Source organism: Xyrauchen texanus, chromosome 25 (genome assembly GCF_025860055.1).
Source record: "Xyrauchen texanus isolate HMW12.3.18 chromosome 25, RBS_HiC_50CHRs, whole genome shotgun sequence".
Classification (NCBI taxonomy): domain Eukaryota; kingdom Metazoa; phylum Chordata; class Actinopteri; order Cypriniformes; family Catostomidae; genus Xyrauchen; species Xyrauchen texanus.
Genome location: NC_068300.1, coordinates 30,816,071 through 30,834,953, shown reverse-complemented (window position 1 = coordinate 30,834,953; position 18,883 = coordinate 30,816,071). Strand labels below are relative to the sequence as shown.

The following is an 18,883-nucleotide window of genomic DNA, read 5'->3' as shown; positions in this document are numbered from 1 at the left end:
CGAAACAGCATTGTGTATCATGCTGTCTTTTAAACGCGCAGAAAAATGAACATACTTGTTGTTTTAAGACGAAGTCGGGGGCGTTTACCATTTGTATTGATCGTCTCAGTACATTAGCGTATGAATGGCGCGGTCTGCTGGTGGGTGTGATCACATTAGAGATAAATTAGCTGAGCCAGGAAAACTGTACATCGCTATGTTTCATACAGATTACATTGCAGGAGAATATTTGTTTTAAATTTGAATTGTTTTATTTAAAAGTAGACATTTTAAGCTTTCTTTAGACATATGTTTCATGTTTGTGTGATAAGTATCCGCAGAGTTTCAGTTCATTTTTGTGACGTGTTTCAGATATATGCTCGCAAACCCAGAGACTACTTACAGCTCACCCTTTTTATTTACTTTATTTTACAAAAGCACAAGGTTTTGTTGTTATTGTGAGTGTACACAAATAAAAGTAGACCCTTTATAGTCTCTAATGATCTATGCCCCAAAATGACGGATCATTTTATGTTGTTTCCGCTGTAATGCCAAAAAAATCCAGCAGGACGCACCGGGCATCCGTCGACCCCAGAGGGTTAAGTTAATTCAACATTGGAAACATCAACATCAGTCATCAAACAACATCAGCGAGATGGCCAGCGCTGTTTTGTCAAATGCATAAAAATCACTTCCATATAGGCCTACGTTAAGAAGAAAAAAGAAAAGTAAAAAAGCCTCTTCATTTTCATTGCACCTACATCAGTGGACAATGAGTCTGACTTTTTGATGCGAACAGGTGATCGATGCTGGGCTGCACGAACGAAAGGAATAAATGTAAATCGTCCTCCACCTGCAGCCTTGATCGGTATTTGCTTTTAAACAGGGTCAAAGCCGAAAACCCACTCTCACATAAGTAAGCGCAGGTGATGGGGATGAGGAATTTCATAGCCTTTCAAGAGAGGTGGGAAAATTCAGTCCTATATGTAAAGAAACATGATATGATGCTTCAGGTGCCTTAGTATTAACAGAGTTAAAGGCTGTATTACTCTCTTTTGTGTTTGCGATTCTTTTAGCTTTCTGTCAAAAAATTCCAGTAGCTTGGCCACCAGACTAGAGTACTTGGCATCAATGTGACGCCGGAGCTTACAGGGTCTCACACTATCATCTGCTAGCACATTTTGCAAATAACACACTGTGGCAGCGGCGCATCATTGGGACCGCTCCACGAAAATCCCAACTTTAAATATTCGTGATCATACTTTCTCCGTTTTGCTTGGCCCAGAATCTGCTTCCTCTCATGTAGACTTCTGTATTGTAGACACTACAAAGCGATCCATTTTGCAACATGCATATGCATAACACTTTGCAGCTAGCAGGACAGATGTGTACAGGCATGAAACGTTATGTTTTTTTCCCAATGCTTTGGGCTCTCTGGCGCCCCCCCAGGGGAGGCGCACCTCACTAATTGAAAATCTCTGCTGTAGGAGGACTGCTGCCCACAGAAATGCAAGGTCTGTCCAAGGGCTGAACAAGTGGCGGCAGACCGGCATAATAGTCATGCACTATGCCCATCTCGGGACTTGAGTCTGAAGTGGTCTTATACACATCAACCTGAGCAGTGTAACCACCGCTGAGGATGTCATATGCCCCAGGATCTTCTGAGAGTGTTTCTGTGGAACCGCTGTCATTCAGGCAGTTTAGCACCAACTGCGCATGCTTGCTTATGAGGCGCGCTATCATCGAGACAACTTCATGTTGAGATAAAAGGTGCTCTTAACCGGGAGAACTTCCTTTTTTCCCAGTTGACCCGAAGCCCTAGATGGCTGAGGTACCTGACACCTGTTATCACACAGCAAGTCTCGAGAGTGTGCTAGAATCAGCCACATCAGAGTTTGCTAGAATCAACATACTCAGTAGTTGAGTATGCGGACACCCACTTTCCTTAACGGGGCAAGAGCGGCCTCTGCGACCTTCGTGAAGATGTGAGGGGACAGGGGCAGGCCGAAGTGGAGGACCTTGTACTGATATGCCCGGCTAAAGAAAACCGTAGGAATGGTCTGTGTCGAGGTAAAACCTAGATGTGAAAGTACGCATCCTTCAGGTCTACCGCCCGGTTCAGAACTCGCAGGTCCAAGATTGGCCGCAACCCACCACCTTTATTTGGCACGATTAATTAAGGGCTGTAGAACCCTTTCCTTATCTAAGGTGGAGGGACAGGCTCTATTGTGCCCTTGCGCATAAGGGTCACCATCGCCACACTCAGGGTGGCGGTGTTCTCGCAGTGCACCGAGGTGAAGCGGACGCCGGTGAACAGGGGCAGTCATCTGGCGAACTGATTCGTGTAGCCGAGTTGGATGGTCCTGGCCAGCCACTGCGACAGGCTGGAAAGCGATAGCCACGCGTTCAAGCTCCGGGCGAGGGGAACTAAGGGGACAATCACATCTGACATACCTGGGTATCGCGGTGGGGGGAGCAGGAATCATGGCGGTCAGCTCTGCTGTACTACTATTATATACTGTTCAGCACTTTCATACAGATGTTCAATACTGTATTGCTTCCAATATATACACTGTACTACTGTAAGTTGTGTTTAATATACTTTTTTGACATTAATTGCAAAATGTGTTTACTATATACAATAAAATAAAAAATGTCTGTAACTAAATGCCCTGGGTGTATGGTCTGAAAGCATTGTTTGATTTTCAGCACAGATTAAATGGTTTTGAGGCGATTGTTTGATTTTGCCAGATGAGTCAGGGGTTTTGTGAATATTGTTTGAAGATTTGGTTTTGTGGATAAATTTGTGAGAAAATTAGATGGTTTCAATAAATGTGTTTTAGCTATTCAGAAAAACTGTATTATTGCAGCACTTGAATTTCAGGAATTTTTACTTAAAACTTTTTTGCAAGTAAATTACTATATGCAAAGATATAGAAGGAATGAAGAACATGGAAGCAAATTGCAGCATTTCAGCAGATTCATTCTTGTTACATATATTTTAGTACAGTCAATACAGTGAAAGTACTTGAAATACTGATTTAAGTGAAATATCATTCAAATTTCAAAGATAAAAGTTCATCATTATGTAATGTTGGTAGTGTTTTTTAGGTCAGTGTGTTCTGAGTGACATTATATGCTTTCTGAGTGAGAAATGTTTCCAGTGTTATGGTCGAACTAAAACAGTAAATGTATTTAACTGTTTAATATAGTATTAAACAGCAATAAGCCACATAGGCCTATGTTTTTCCTAAAATATTTTAGTACTATATAAAAAATGAAAGTGATGGCACAAATTAATAATTGAATCGGAATTTTGAATTGACTTAGAAACAAATAAAAATAGAAATATAAAAAAGTGCATTCAAATCATCATGATATTTAAAATGTTAGCAATGGCAGCAAACATGTTATAAACATGTTTTATGTCATGGTAAATATGTTGAAAATATTTGAGATTCACCCAAAAAAAACAAAACCCAGGTTTTGTTTAAGGATTTTCAAGCATTAGGAGTGCCTGGCCTGTGTGTGTGTGTGTGTGTGTGTGTGTGTGTGGAGGGATATTGCTGCCACCATAGCCAGAGACTGGTTTCAAGGGCAGTCCACAGGTGTTGAAATCTGAGCATCATGAGACAAGAAGAGAGATGCAGATGAGCCTAGAGCTTTGGAGCCCACACCAGCAGTCATATCAATGATGCCCCCTCCCACTCCTACCTCATTCAAAATTTATATGAACAGCAGGGTCAACTCCAGTTCAACCTTAGCAACACTAGAGACATGACACTTTCCAGAAAAACCTTAAAGCGAGCGTAACCCCACTTCACACCTCTCTGCCTCGCTCAATCTCCTTTTCTCCCACTATCACAGCCTGCACGGATGTGGCACCTATTTGCTGCAGTGTGTTAAGTGCCTTTGATCAGGTCTCACTTGGATCACTACTGTTTTTACCCAACTGAAAACCACTTATTGACACTGCGCGGCTCTTATTTGCATTGCTCACAGAATGCCTTGCATTCAAAGCAGCTGATGATTTTAACGGAATGGCAATTCTATTACAGCGGAATTCTGAGATGTCACAAGCATTTTTGCTCATAGTCCTCACCCTGATCTGTGCTATGTTCACGACATATACATCTGCTCGTAGAGATAAACATAGTTAAAAGAGAAGATAATAAATATACATGGCTGAAAATGTTAAACCTGTGTGACTGGAACCAATGCATCAAGTGTTTATTCTATCATATTTACTCAGGAATGGTTGAACCTGTTGTGTCATCCACTAAAGCGGCACTTGACAGTAACCTATTCTTAAGAATAATTGCTGAATTTTGTAGTGTGTGTGGTGGAAACCAGCTCATGTCCTTCCTTGTCAGTAATGCTCCCCCTAAAACGCACACATGCGTAAATGGTCGCTTCTGATGTTGCTCAGGCGCCATTCAGGCGACATTCTGTGCATAAGGCTGAACCAAAAAATATACGACAGCGTTTTAGTGCCACGTTAAAAAGAAGAAGAGAAAATATAATTAGTAATATTTTGATAATAAAGTCAAAATTACTTGAATAAAGTCATAGTGTGAGATTAAAGGCAGAATATTGTAAAGGTGCAGTATGTGAGATTCAGAAACCCTTGTTATTAATGACACCTGTGGCCGTTAAGTGAACTGCAGCCAGCTACATGTTGCTCGTGCACACACTCCATAGGGATGCAAGCATCGACCAAAACAATGACGTAACATACAAAGAGACTGAACGTGATCCACCAGCATCATGCTGACAGATGAGGTAGCATAATTTTTTATTAAAATATTACACAGTTATGATTGTTTTACTACAAACATTGAGACTAAACAAACTACTTATCAGCTAACATAGCATACTGATACACACATTCAGCTGCATACTACCAAACTATACCAGACAGTTTACTGTTGCCCTATTGTATGTTTTGTATGTCATATGTTGTACTACGATCAAGAAACCTGATCTGTGCTATGTAAGCTTACCTGTCCAATAAGAAGAACGCCAATTCAGGGTCGGTTTTGATCCCCAAAAATAAAGGTCCCTCCCGGAATCAAATGCCCTGCCGATGTTCACTCTTGTTTTCACTCGACCAAGATCATTATCCTGCTTAGCCGGACGGGATTCAGTAGATAAAGGCTGTTGTTGTTTTTTTGGGCTTTTTTGTGTAGGAGTTGTTGTTGTGCTGGGAGCTGGACATTTGCTGGATTTGATCTCTAAGATAATGTTAACTAGTGTTGTAGTTGAATATCGGAAGCACTGAGGCAAAGCTCACGGGAGAGCGCATAAACATCACATCCTTTGGATTTTCCTGGCAAAACCGACCTGCTCCCTTCACATGAAAATCAGTCTACCAGCTAAATCTTTTAAGTTGCGTTACAAGCCGTTCACACATTGGCAAAAAAAAGGTGAAAGTTACATGAAAATTGTTACATACTACACTTTTAAGAATAATCTCATGAAAGGCATTTAAAAGAATAAATTAATAAAGTTTTGTTCAAAAAAGTTGTATCATTATAAGATTAAAGTAGTTCTATTTTGAGAATAAAGTCATAGCATTATGAGATTAAAGAAGTAATATTTTTAAAATAAAGTAAAAATGATGAATATAAAGTTGTAACATTATGAGATTATAGTAATATTTTGAGAATAAAGTCAAAATTATGAGTATAAAGTTGTAGTATGAGATTAAAGTCATATTGTTTTGAGTATAGTCTCATAGTCTTACTCTATTACAAGAGTAAATTCATAACGTTTTGAGAGTAAAATTGTAACAGTACTAGATTAAATTAGTCATATTTTGAAAATAAAGTCAAGATTATGTGAATAAAGTTGTAGCATTATGAGATCAAATTTAAAACGATGAGTATGAAGTCATAGTATGAGATTAAAGACGCAATATTTTGAGAAAAACTCATAATAGGCCTTTTACGAGATTAAAGTTATAAAGTTTTGAGACTTAACAGTAGCAGTACAAGATTAAAGTAGTACAATTTTGAGAATATAGTTCATTACTAGTTTATAGTCCTGAAAGTGATGTTATAAATAAAAGAAAAATGGAACACTGGTTGCCATTTCAGATTGCACAAAATGTCCGATTGTCATGTTTAAACTGTTTTGTTAAGTTTTTTACATAACAACTGCAGTGTTCGAATACTAATGATAACCCAGTGCCGATGCACCAAAAGACAAAGGATTTCATTTTTGTTAAATTCCATCCTCAAGTATTTCTACTGTATTCAAAATTGTTCATGAAATATTTGTACTTAATTCACACAATATTACGCCTTTAACTCCTAATTTTACCACTTATAAAATAACGTTGCAACTTTAGCCTCAAAACATTACTACTTTATTCTTCTAATGTTAAGATTGTATTATCAAAATCATATTTTTTTTATTTTAATGTGGCAATAGAACACTTTAGTAAAAAATGAATGAGCATTTCAACTGGAGTCCATCCAAATGGCTATTGAATTTTCTTCAGTAAATCTGTGAGAAATCTTGAGCAGAAATGTATGCCATTGATTAATTTGCCTCGAAGAGTATAACGTTTTTATAGTGGCACTTTCAAAATCCCACAGAGGCTGTGCAGTATTCTTGTATTGTTTTTGAGATCTCGACAAAACAAGTTGTCTTACAGAAATGTTTGCTTGCAAGAACAAAAATTAGAGAGAACATTGCTTTTCAATGTGTAGACTTTAGCATCTCTGATCATGGGAGTGCATAGCTCGATAAACACACCACTTTGTTGTTGTTATCAGTCTCATGGGGCTTTAGGTGTTACATGATCCTCTGAGAATTGAGCGATTGATCTGTAACAATGTTTCTGTTTTTAGACCTCTGTTGTTTTGAGGCTGTTTTGTATTGATCCAAGATGGCGGCGCGGTAGCACGCAGCGGCCACTCCGGATCCACAAGGGTGCTATTTTTGTTAAAAAAGCCCGACTTTTGCAACACATGGACATCGGAGCAACCGGTGTTCGTGTCTACCATCGCCAGACACTACTGAAATATAAGACTCATGCAAAAACCAAGCTGCATGATGACCTGCAGGAGGCGCTACGCGTACTCGGCTTGCTGCGGAGACCAGGCCTCCAGCCCTCGGCGTCGCCTGATGCCGGTGGCAGGGGGAGAGGACGTCGTAAGCGGTGTCGCGAAAGCGGAAGCGCGGAGAGAGGGCGGGGGTCCATGCTAGGCTAAAAACAAAGCCTAGCCGGCCGGCTCTCCCGTCTATCCTGCTCTCAAATGTTTGCTCCCTGGACAATAAACTGGACTATATCCGACTCATGCAGGCTACGCAGCGTGAGTTTAGAGACTGCTGCGTCTTTGTTTTCACGGAGACGTGGCTCAGCGACAGAGTTCCGGATGCCGCCATTCAGCTAGACGGGCTCGCCTCGTTTCGTGCCGACAGAAATACAGCTCTCTGCGGTAAGACTCGCGGTGGTGGCTTGTGTGTTTACATCAACACGGAATGGTGCAAGAACTCTATGCTAGTCTCTAGTTACTGTTCATCGCTGTTGGAGCTTGTGACTGTTAGATGCAGACCTTTTTATCTACCACGGGAATTCACCACTGTTTGCATAACCGGGTTTACATTCCCCCAGCGCTAACGCTAAGGAAGCGCTCTGTGAACTGTATGGGGCTATGAGCGAACTGCAGAACGCTCACCCCGACGGACTGTTTATTGTCGCCAGAGATTTCAACCATGCAAATCTCAAGACAGTGCTCCCTAAATTCCATCAGTATGTGGACTTTGCAACGAGAGGGGCTGAACGGCTTGATCTTGTTTACACAAACATCCCAGGCGCGTGCCGGGCGGAGCCCGCCCCCACCTCGGCTACTCAGACCACATCTCTGTTATGTTAATTCCAGCATACAGACCGCTCGTCAGATGCACAAAACCGCTTCAGAAGCAGGTGAAAACCTGGCCAGCAGGAGCCATCTCTGCTCTTCAGGACTGTTTTGAGTGTACTGACTGGCACATGTTCAGGGAGGCTGCAACATATGGCGATTCTACCAACTTGGAGGAATACACAGCATCAGTGACCAGCTACATCAGCAAGTGCATTGATGATGTCACTTTCTCAAGACCATCACCACATGCTCCAACCAGAAGCCGTGGATGACTGCGGAGGTGCGCACGCTGCTGAGGTCCCGAGACTCCGCCTTCAGAGCAGGTGATAAGGCAGCCCTAAGAACAGCTAGGGCCAAACTGTCATGGGCAATCAGAGAGGCAAAGCGCGACACGCCCAGAGAATCCACAGTCACTTCCAGGACAGCGGTGACACGCGGCACATGTGGCAGGGCATCCAGGCCATCACCAACTACAGGACAACATCAGTTGCCTGTGACAAAGATGCCTCCCTTCCAGATGCGCTGAACGACTTCTACGCTCGGTTTGAAGTGCAGAACGACGTGATGGCGAGGAAGTCCACCCCTCCTCCCAACGACCAGGTGCTCTGTCTTACCACGGCAGATGTGAGGAAAACTCTACGTAGAGTCAACCCACGGAAGGCTGCTGGACCAGACAACATTCCTGGCAGAGTGCTCAGAGGATGTGCAGACCAGCTAGCAGATGTTCTTACCGACATCTTCAACATCTCTCTGAGCAGCGCCATCGTTCCAACGTGCTTCAAGGCCACCACCATCATCCCCATGCCAAAGAAGTCTTCAGTGTCCTGCCTCAACGACTACCGTCCCGTCGCACTTACACCCATCATCATGAAGTGCTTCGAGAGGCTCGTCATGAGGCAGATTAAGACCCAGCTGCCCCCCTCACTAGACCCACTGCAGTTTGCATATCGTTCAAACTGTTCAACGGACGATGCCATCACGACAACCCTCCATCTGGCCCTCACCCACCTAGACAATAAGGACTCATACGTTTGAATGCTGTTCATAGATTTCAGCTCAGCATTCAACACAATCATTCCCCAGCACCTGATTGGAAAGCTGAACCTGCTGGGCCTGGACACCTCCCTCTGCAACTGGATCCTGGACTTCCTGACTGGGAGACCTCAGTCAGTCCGGATCGGGAACAGCATCTCCACCACCACCACACTGAGCACTGGGGCCCCCAGGGCTGTGTGCTCAGTCCACTGCTGTTCACTCTGCTGACTCACGACTGTGCAGCAATGCACAGCTCGAATCACATCATCAAGTTCGCCGATGACACGACCGTGGTGGGTCTCATCAGCAAGAACGACGAGTCAGCATACAGAGAGGAGGTGCAGCGGCTGATCGAACTGGTGTAGAGCCAACAACCTGTCCCTGAATGTCGACAAAACAAAAGAGATGGTTGTTGACTTTAGGAGAGCACAAGGTGAACACACTCCGCTGAACATCGACGGCTCCTCTGTGGAGATTGTCAAAAGCACCAAATTCCTTGGTGTTCACTTGGCGGAGAACCTCACCTGGTCCCTCAACACCAGCTCTATCACCAAGAAAGCCCAGCAGCGTCTCTACTTTCTTCGAAGGCTGAGGAAAGCACATCTCCCAACCCCCATCCTAACTACATTCTATAGAGGGACTATTGAGAGCATCCTGAGCAGCTGCATCACTGCCTGGTTTGGGACTTGCACCGTTTCGGACCGCAAAGCCCTGCAGAGGATAGTGAGGACAGCTGAGAAGATCATTGGGGTCTCTCTTCCCTCCATCAAAGACATTTACAAAAAACACTGTATCCACAAAGCAACCAGCATTGTGGACGACCCCACACACCCCTCACACAAACTCTTTACCCTCCTCCCGTCTGGCAAGAGGTACCGAAGCATTCAGGCCCTCACGGCCAGACTGTGTAACAGCTTCTTCCCCAAGCCATCAGACTCCTCAATACTCAGAGACTGGTTTGACACACACGTGTCCTGAGTTGCACTTTAATTACTGTCACTTTATAACTGTCTGCTACCTCAATAACTGCTATGTGCATAGAACATTATCTCATAGTATGTTATGTTTACATTTTTAGAAACTGTCATCTTTTTGCACTACTGAGTACTGGTCGGCGCTGCACTGTCTATTGTCCTGTTCATTGCCAGAAATTTGTTGTACTGTCCTGTACTTTTTGCACATGTTTGCACGTGCACTTTATATAGGTATATGTAGGTTTTTTTTATATAGGTATTTTATTTCGTTGTGTTGTCTCATGTGGTCCTGTGTTGGTCCTTTGTTGTTTTTATGTAGCACCATGGTCCTGGAGGAACGTTGTCTCGTTTTGCTGTGTACTGTACTAACTGTATATGGTTGAAACGACAATAAAAACCACTTGACTTGACTTGTTAATGTCTCAACCACACAGAGACTTACATGAACATTTCTGAATGGTGGCGCAAACAAATTATTAAACCAGCCTACGGTCAATGCTTGAAGTGAGCTGGTATGCAACTTTTTCATACTGGCTGCTGTTCTGTGATGGCAGTACAGTCACCCTGATGGAGAAACACCCCCAGATGGATGGAGAAACTCAAGGAAGGGGGGCCGGCACCGATTTTGTTCCACTTAGAGCACTGCCTAAGGTGATTTGCTGGTCTTTGTTGGTTTAAGCTGGGCTCCCAGCCTGTGAAAGTTAGAATTTAGTTGATTTAGCTGGTAGGTTCAAATGTTTAAGGCAGGGATTGGCTGGCCATCGGGAGCACTGGGACATTTCCCTGCGGGACAGTAGAGTAGTAGGCCGATTGCCGAAACGATCAAGGGTCAGACACTTGCCCCACTCTTATTTAATAAGCTGCCATTGTCAGCTGAACATGGGAAACTCTGAAAGCCAAATACACCAAAACTGTGAAGAAATGGTGCTACTCTATTAAACCATGCAGCGCATCCACCGGCCATACTCTCTCACCCACGTAGCGCTGACAAACTCGCTCAGCACTCACGTTGCGCTGTCCAGTGGTAAAAGCGCATGTTGATCTACCTATTTGAATTCAACTCAGAATGATCTGTTTTCCACCCATATGATATGGAAATCGTAAAGACCCCCGGCATTCTAAACTGTAGTAAAGAGCAAAACACTGTGCCACAAAAAACGCTAATTACAAGGCTTTTCAATTCACTCATCATCACCCTTATAGATTTCTTCTTTGCAGTTACTTTAGTTACTGCCATGGCCAAAAGTATAGCCAATGACATAAATTGTGTGTTTCGCAAAGTTTTCTGCTTCAGTTGTTGTGGTGTTGATTCACATTGTTTCTAGATTATTGTGCAGAGTGATCAGATGCATTTTAAATCATTGCAAAAAAATTTACTTTATCACAAAAGCCCAAATTTCACTGTTTTTTGGCCCTAGCACAAAATGACCAGCTAACATCATTTCACTAATCATATCAGCAGCACCTGGGAAAGTGTGAACAAGTACTAGTCAGGTGAAATCACTATCATTCTGATTGGATTATAAGAGCAGACAGATTGCTTTAAAAGAAGGGAAGAAGTGCTTTCAATCATTGTGTTCTTGTTAGCAATGATTACCTCTAAAGAAAGACGTGCAGCCATCATCGATTTGCATCAAAATGGACTCACATGCAAGGAAATTGCTGCAAAGAATACTGCACCTGAAAGAACCATTTTCCGGATCATCAAGAACTTAAAGGAGAGAGGTTCAACTGCAGTGAAGAAGGCTTCAGTACGTCCCAGCCTGTCCAGCAAGTGCCAGGACCATCTCCTCCTAAGGAGTCAGCTATGGAATCGTGTCACCAGCAGTGCAGAGCTCAATATTGGCCGCAGGTTGGTGTGAGTGCATCTGCACACACAGTGAGTCGAAGACTTTTGGACAGTGGCCTGGTGTCAAGAGGGGCAGCAAAGAAGCCACTTCTCTCCAAGAAAAACATCAAGGACAGACTAAAATTATGCAGGAAGTACAAGGATTGGACAGCAGAGGACTGGTGCAAAGTTATTTTCTCTGATGAAGCCCCCTTCCAACTGTTTGGGACATCTGGAAAATCATTAGTCCGGAGAAGAGAAGGTGAACGCTACCATGAGTCCTGTGTTGTGCCAACAGTGAAGCATCTTGAGACCATCCATGTGTGGGGTTGCTTTTCATCCAAGGGAGTGGGCTCTCTCACAATTCTGCCCAAAAACACTGCCCAAAAAATATTCAAACAATGAATAAAGAAAGGTATCAAAACGTCCTGCAAGAGCAACTTCTCCCAACGATCCAGGAGCAATTTGGTGATGATCCGTACATTTTCCAGCATGATGGAGAACCATGTCACAAGGCAAGGCAAAGAGTAATAATGAAGTGGCTCGGAGATCATTACATTGAAATGTTGGATCCGTGGCCAGGCAACTCCCCGAATCTTAATCCCTTAATAGAACCTGTGGTCAATCCTCAAAAGGCGAGTGGCCAAGCAAAAGCCCACAAATTCTGATCAACTCCAAGCACTAATAAGGCAAGAATGGATCGCCATCAGTCAGGATTTGGCCCAAAAGCTGATATCCAGCATGCCAGAGTGAATTGCAGAGGTTATGAAGAACAAGGGTCAACACTGTAAATATTGACTATTTGCATTTATTGAATCTTTTTGCCAATAAAAGCCTTTAATACTCATGAAATGCATATCATTGTTTCCCAGTATACCATAGAAACATGTGAAAAAATAATCTACAAATACTGAGGCAGCAAACTTTGTAAAACACAAAATTGATGTCACTGCCAATACTTTTGGCCACGGCTGTACACCCTGTCTACACCAGGCATGTCCATTGATGTGACGCGATGGTTTGAGGCTGTCTACACTGGAAGCTTTGACATGAATGTTCGAAACAATTTATTTGTATTGTTGGCAGTAATAGCGTCACCACGTGTAGTGCAAAATGGAACAGACACCCGTTTACTGTTGGCACGACACAATGAGCTGCAACCGACGATTCCAATGTAGAACATAATTGATTATAATGGGTTCTATTGGTTTTGACGTGACACGCCGCTCTCTCCGGTGTAGACAGGGTGTAACACTAACTGTAGAAACTACAGTGTTTTGGCAGATATGTTGTATGTATTTACAATAAATGTTACTATTATTATAATTATATTAAATATATATTTGGGTCATTTAAGTCACTATTATGGCAGTTGTTTTTATAGTTTCTACTTGTGTTTAGGTTACAGTTTTCATTACAAAATCCATAGTTGTTTTTGTTGTAGTAGTTTTTTGTTTTTTTAGAAACCATAATTACATCTAACATGGTAATGAGAAGCAAGAACTATGCATGAACTGTGGTACATTTTTATAAAGGCAACTACAAAGGATAATTTAACAAAAGAGCTTTTTATGGACAGATTTTATAACTGTTTCTCCTTTGTGTGTTCAGTACTAATGAACTTTAATTGAAGGAATACATTAATTCAATAATTAAGAGCCTAATGAAATATAAAGCAGTTAATAAGTCCTACTGTCAGAATGTTTGAACATAACCCGACATGAGTTATATTAGAAATAAGATATAAGTACATGATATTACTGTTGTTAATATCAGTAAATTTACATCTTTGTTCCAACTCAAAATCAATGCTTGACTGTAAAATGTGCATTTCTATGTGACCAAAAATATGTAATATTAATATTGTTAACTGCATTTGTGATTAATTAGTAATACCAGGTTCTTAGCTGGTTTAAATACGGTTCTTAGCTGGTTTAAGCTGGTCTAGTAGGTCTCCCAGCCTGGACAAGTGAAAAGTTTCCAAAACCCCTTTAAACCCATAAAGATTGACCAGCTTAACCACATTAGGCCAGTTTAAGATTATTTTTCATCAGTGGTAAAATATAGTGTCAGGCCCCTCTCTTATTGGCATCTGTTCCTGGGGTGTGCAGACTCACAGATGAACCATGGGTACAACTGACACATTGTCAAGATAAATAACTGATGAAACCTCAAGATCATCAAATACTCTATTAATACTCTATTAAACCGTGCAGTGCATCCACCGGCCATTTTCTCTCACCCACGTAGTGCTGACTAACTCGCTCAGCACTCGCGTTGCGCTGTCCAGTGTTAAAGGCGCATGCTGATCTACTTATTTGAATTCAACACAGAATGATCTGTTTTCCACCCATATGATATAGGAATCTTAAAATCAGACACACATTTAAACCATGGGAGTTGAACCCAACTGACACCCTGTCAGGATAAATGACTGTTGAAACCCCAGGATCATCAAATGATCCTGCACCCTTTGAATAGCTGTCTCTATTAGAGCACTGGTCTCTGAATTAGAAGCTAGTTGTTGTGGCCTCAGATGGCGTTGGATCTGGGGTCTTAATGTTAGGCGTAGATGAGGTGCGAGGAAGTGGAATTGATGATCCTCTCTGGCGCTAATAATCATGCAGTGAAAAGGACAGGGAGAAAGAGCTGTGGGAAATCTTTCACAAATTTCTTTTCAGTCTTTAACTAGCTGCTTTGTATTACCTCTAGACCTAGATTGCATAAGCCATCAGATTATTAATTTTATTAATACGCTATCTCTATTTTATTTTCATATTAAGAAAAATCAAGGATCTGGGTCTAGTTTTGTATACACTGATGAGACAAAACATTATGACCACCTGCCTAATATGTTGTTGGTCCTCTGTGTGACACCAAAAAAGTGCCGACCCACCGAGGCATGGACTCTACAAGACCCATGAAGGTTTCCTGTGGTATTTGGCACCAAGACATTAGCTGCAGATCCTTTAAGTCCTGTAAGTTGCGAGGTGGAGCCGCCATGGATTGGACATGTTGGTTCAGCACATCCCACTGGAGATTTTGTGGCCAAGGCAACACCTTGAACTCTTCATTATGTTCCTCAAAACATTCCCAAACAATGTGTGCAGTGTGACAGGGCACATTATCCTGCTGAAAGAGGCCACTGCCATCAGGGAATATCATTGCCATGAAGGGGTGTACCTGGGCTGCTACAATGTTTAGGTAGGTGGTATGTGTCAAATGGACATCCACATTAATGGCTAGACCTAGGGTTTCCCAGCAGAACATTGCACAGAGCATCACACACTATCCACCGGCTTGTTGTCTACCCACAGTGCATGTGGTGCCATCACTTCCCAGGTAAATGGTGCACATGTACATGGCTGTCCATGTGATGTAAAAGAAAACAGGATTCATTAGACCAGGCGACCTTCTTCCACTGCTCCAAGGTTCAGTTCTGACACTCGCGCTGCCTTTGTAGGTGCATTCGATGGTGTACAGAGTTCATCATGTGCACTCTGACCGGTCTGGAGCTGCGCATCCCCATACACAGCAGGGTGTGATGCACTGTGTGACACATTCCTCCCATAACATCATTAAACTGTTCTGTGACTTGTGCCACAGTAGACCTTCTGACAGTTCGGACCAGACGGGATAGCCTTTGTTGGCCTCGTGCATTGATGAGCCTTGGGCCTGTCACCGGTTTGTGGTTTGTCCCTGCTCGGATCACTGTTGGTAGGTACTCACCTCTGCTGACCGGGAGCACCTCACAAGCCTTACCGTTTCAGAGATGCTCTCACCCAGTCATCTGACCATAACAATTTGGAGTTGTCAAAGTCACTCAGGTCTTTTCTCCTGCCCATTTCTCCTGCATTCAACATGTTGACTACGAGAACTGATTGTTCGCTTACCATCTAATCAACCCTGACGTGACATGTGTACTTGTTAGGAGATGATCAACGATATTCACTTCACTTGTGAGTGATCATAATGTTTTGGCTCATCAGTGTTTCTTTAATACTGATCTTAATCTAGTGCCAGAAACTTTTTTTTTATTATGGACAGGAAAAAGTCTGGTGAAAAGTCACATTTTTAAAGCATTTTTGTCCCAAGCCCTGGTTAATTTGGACCGTGCCTGAATCATTTGTAGTTCTTTGTAATGATACAATGATATTACAAGTGATAATGCACTAGTACATCCAAAAAAAAAATATTTCAAAGGTAATCACAAGAGAAATTAATCAAATTTGGTGGTAATCACAACACATTTAGATTTACAGTCTGTTTGTGTGTGTGTCTGTAGGTGGTCTCTGAACGGCACATTGATTAATCTCAGGACTGATTCCCGTCGTCTGCTATCTGGGGGGAATTTGGTCATTAGGAGTCTGGACCGGGACCAGGATGGAGGGATATACCAGTGCACTGCCTTCAACCTACAGGGAGCAATTCTCAGCAGGAGATCTAGCCTCCAGTTTGCATGTGAGTTATCGATTGTGTGCTAGCCTGCTATGTTAGCCCTTCAGCAACTCAAATCAGGATGACAGGTGCTGGAGTGGATACTGCCAATATTGAGCTAGCTTATAGAATGAGAGAATTTAATTATTGACACCTTAAAGAAATTATTATATAAGAGTTATTGCGATTGCCAGAATAAGTTTAATTAAATTCAATTTACAATATTTGTATTCCGGTTTTCACAACACATTTACACAAAACATGTTCCAAAGCAACTTTACAAATAATTGTGCCTCACACCATGCTCTACACTGAAAAAGAATGTTAACCTAAAAATATGCTTTACTGTATGTGGTATCATAAAAAAAATATATATATTCAAGTCAAAAAATATTATTTAACATCACTGAAACAAGCTGAATACATTAGGTTACACCAACTAAACAAAATGTATGGGTTACGTCAGATAGAAATCGTCTAGGTTACGGATGTAACCTCCATTCCCTGATGGAGGGAACGAGACGTTGTGTCGGAGAAGCGACACTAGGGGTCTCTCTTGAGTGCCGAATATGCCTCTGATCCATTGAAAAAAGGCCAATGAGAAGTTGGTAGTCAGTATTTGCATACCCCGCCCCCGGACATACGGGCATAAAGGCTAGAGTTCTGGAATACTAGAGTTCATTCAGGATTTTTCTGAGGAGCCGGAACGTGGCCGGGAAGACACAACGTCTCGTTCCCTCCATCAGGGAACGGAAGTTACATCCGTAACCTAGACGTTCCCCGTCTGTCGCTCTCTCCACATTGTGTCGGAGAAGCGACACTAGGGGTCCAATTTAAATCCGCCATGCGCTGAGCCGTGTACGTGTTCTGCTGACACAGGAGCGGGCAGGTATTTGTTACGTGCCAAACGACCAGCTGTGCCAGGGCACATACCCTTCCTCAATGCCCCAGAAAAGTCATCGGGATCCTTTTGGTTACCCTAGGCAGGGGAACAAGGCGACGCTTGCCAACCTGGGAAAGGGCCAAGCCTGGCTGGGCCTCTTTTCTCTCTATGTTTCTTGCATAGAGCAATAGACAGCCGGGGCCCTTACACGCATTGAGGGAAGGGGGTCTTACCCAGTTTCCCCTATTTTCAGGGGAGACCCGCGGAGACCACCCCTGCCCAGCTGGGGAGGTATGGTGGTGAATACGTCACATGTGTTCTTAGGCGACACGTGGAAGTGGCCTAAGGAGGGGAACAGGCTTGGCCGGGAGGGATTTAACCTCCGGGCGCCTCTTAGGAACCTGATGATTAAGTCGTGCTTACCAAGAAACTTATCGTCTACTGCGTTGTGGTGAGCCGCGATAGCAGCGACATACACCTTTAGGGTGGAAGGGGACAGCCTCCCCTCCAGCCTCTCCTGCAGGAATAAGAGCACTGACCTAACTGTGCACCTCTGTGGGTCTTCGGCCCTGGAAGAACACCAATCTGCGAACAGGAGCCACTTCTGTTTGTAAAGCTGCCTGGTAGAAGGGGCTCTGGCTTGGTTGATCGTGTCTACGAGGGTAGGTGGTAGACCAGCTAGATCTTCCACGTCCCATCCAGGGACCAGACGTGGAGTTTCCAGAGGTCTGGATGCGGATGCCAGAGCATGCCCTGCCCCTGAGAAAGAAGGTCCTTCCTCAGGGGAATTCACCAGGGAGGGGCTGTCGCGAGGAGCACGAGGTCCGTGAACCCGGCCCGGTTGGGCCAGTAGGGAGCCACTAGTGTGACTTGTTCCTCATCCTCCCTGACCTTGCACAGCACCTGTGCAAGAAGGCTCACTGGGGGAAAAGCATACTTGTGTAGCCCCGCGGGCCAGCTGTGCGCCAGCGCGTCTGTCCCAAGGGGAGCCTCTGTTCGGCCGTACCAGAGCGGGCAGTGGGAGGTCTCTCGGGAGGCAAGCAGGTCTACCTGGGCTCTGCCGAACGGTTCCCAAATCAGCTGGACTGACTGGGGGTGGAGCCTCCACTCTCCACTGGGTAAGCTCTGTCGTGACAGTGCGTCCGCTACCACATTGAGCTTGCCGGGGATGTGAGTGGCACGCAGCGACCGGAGTCGCTGCTGACTCCAAAGGAGGAGACGACGGGCGAGTCGTGACATGTGGCGGGAGCGTACGCCGCCTTGGCGATTTATGTACGCTACCGCAGTGGTGCTGTCTGACCTGATTAGGACCTGTTTGTCTCGAATTAACGGGAGAAACCGCCGCAGGGCAAAGAAGACAGTCAACAACTCTAGGCAATTGATATGCCAGCGCAGCGGGGCCCCTCTCCAATGGCCTGCGGCTGCGTGCCCTTTGCACACGGCGCCCCAACCCAATCTGGAGGCGTCGGTAGTGACCAGGACGCGTCGGGACACCTGCTGCAGGGGCACTCCTGCCCGTAGAAAGCAGAGGTCTGTCCAGGGTTGTAGTGTTTTTCGGCAGGCGTGGGTGATCGTCACACGGTGCGTGCCGTGGCGCCATGCTCATCTCGGGACTCGAGTCTGAAGCCAGTGCTGAATCGGTCTCCTATGCATCAACCCCAGGCGGAGGATGCTATATGTATGCCCCCGGAGCCTCTGGAAGAGTTTTAAAGGGACCGTTGTGCCTGGCCTGAATTTGGCGAGGCATTTCAGCACCGACTGCGCACGCTCGTTGGTGAGACGTGCGGACATTGAGACTGAGTCTAACTCCATGCCGAGAAAGGAGATGCTCTGGACTGGGGTGAGCTTGTTCTTTTCTCGGTTGACCTGAAGC

General features: G+C 44.1%; 1 protein-coding gene across 1 annotated transcript in view; it reads left to right on the top strand.

Annotated features, from left to right (window-relative positions):
• cntn3a.2 (contactin 3a, tandem duplicate 2) overlaps window positions 1–18,883 on the top strand; it is a 95,233-nt gene that overhangs the window by 11,368 nt on the left and 64,982 nt on the right. The window contains exon 3 of the mRNA XM_052091309.1: window positions 15,976–16,151. Within this exon, the coding sequence (XP_051947269.1) occupies window positions 15,976–16,151 (176 nt within the window). The remainder of the gene's footprint in view (window positions 1–15,975; window positions 16,152–18,883) is intronic.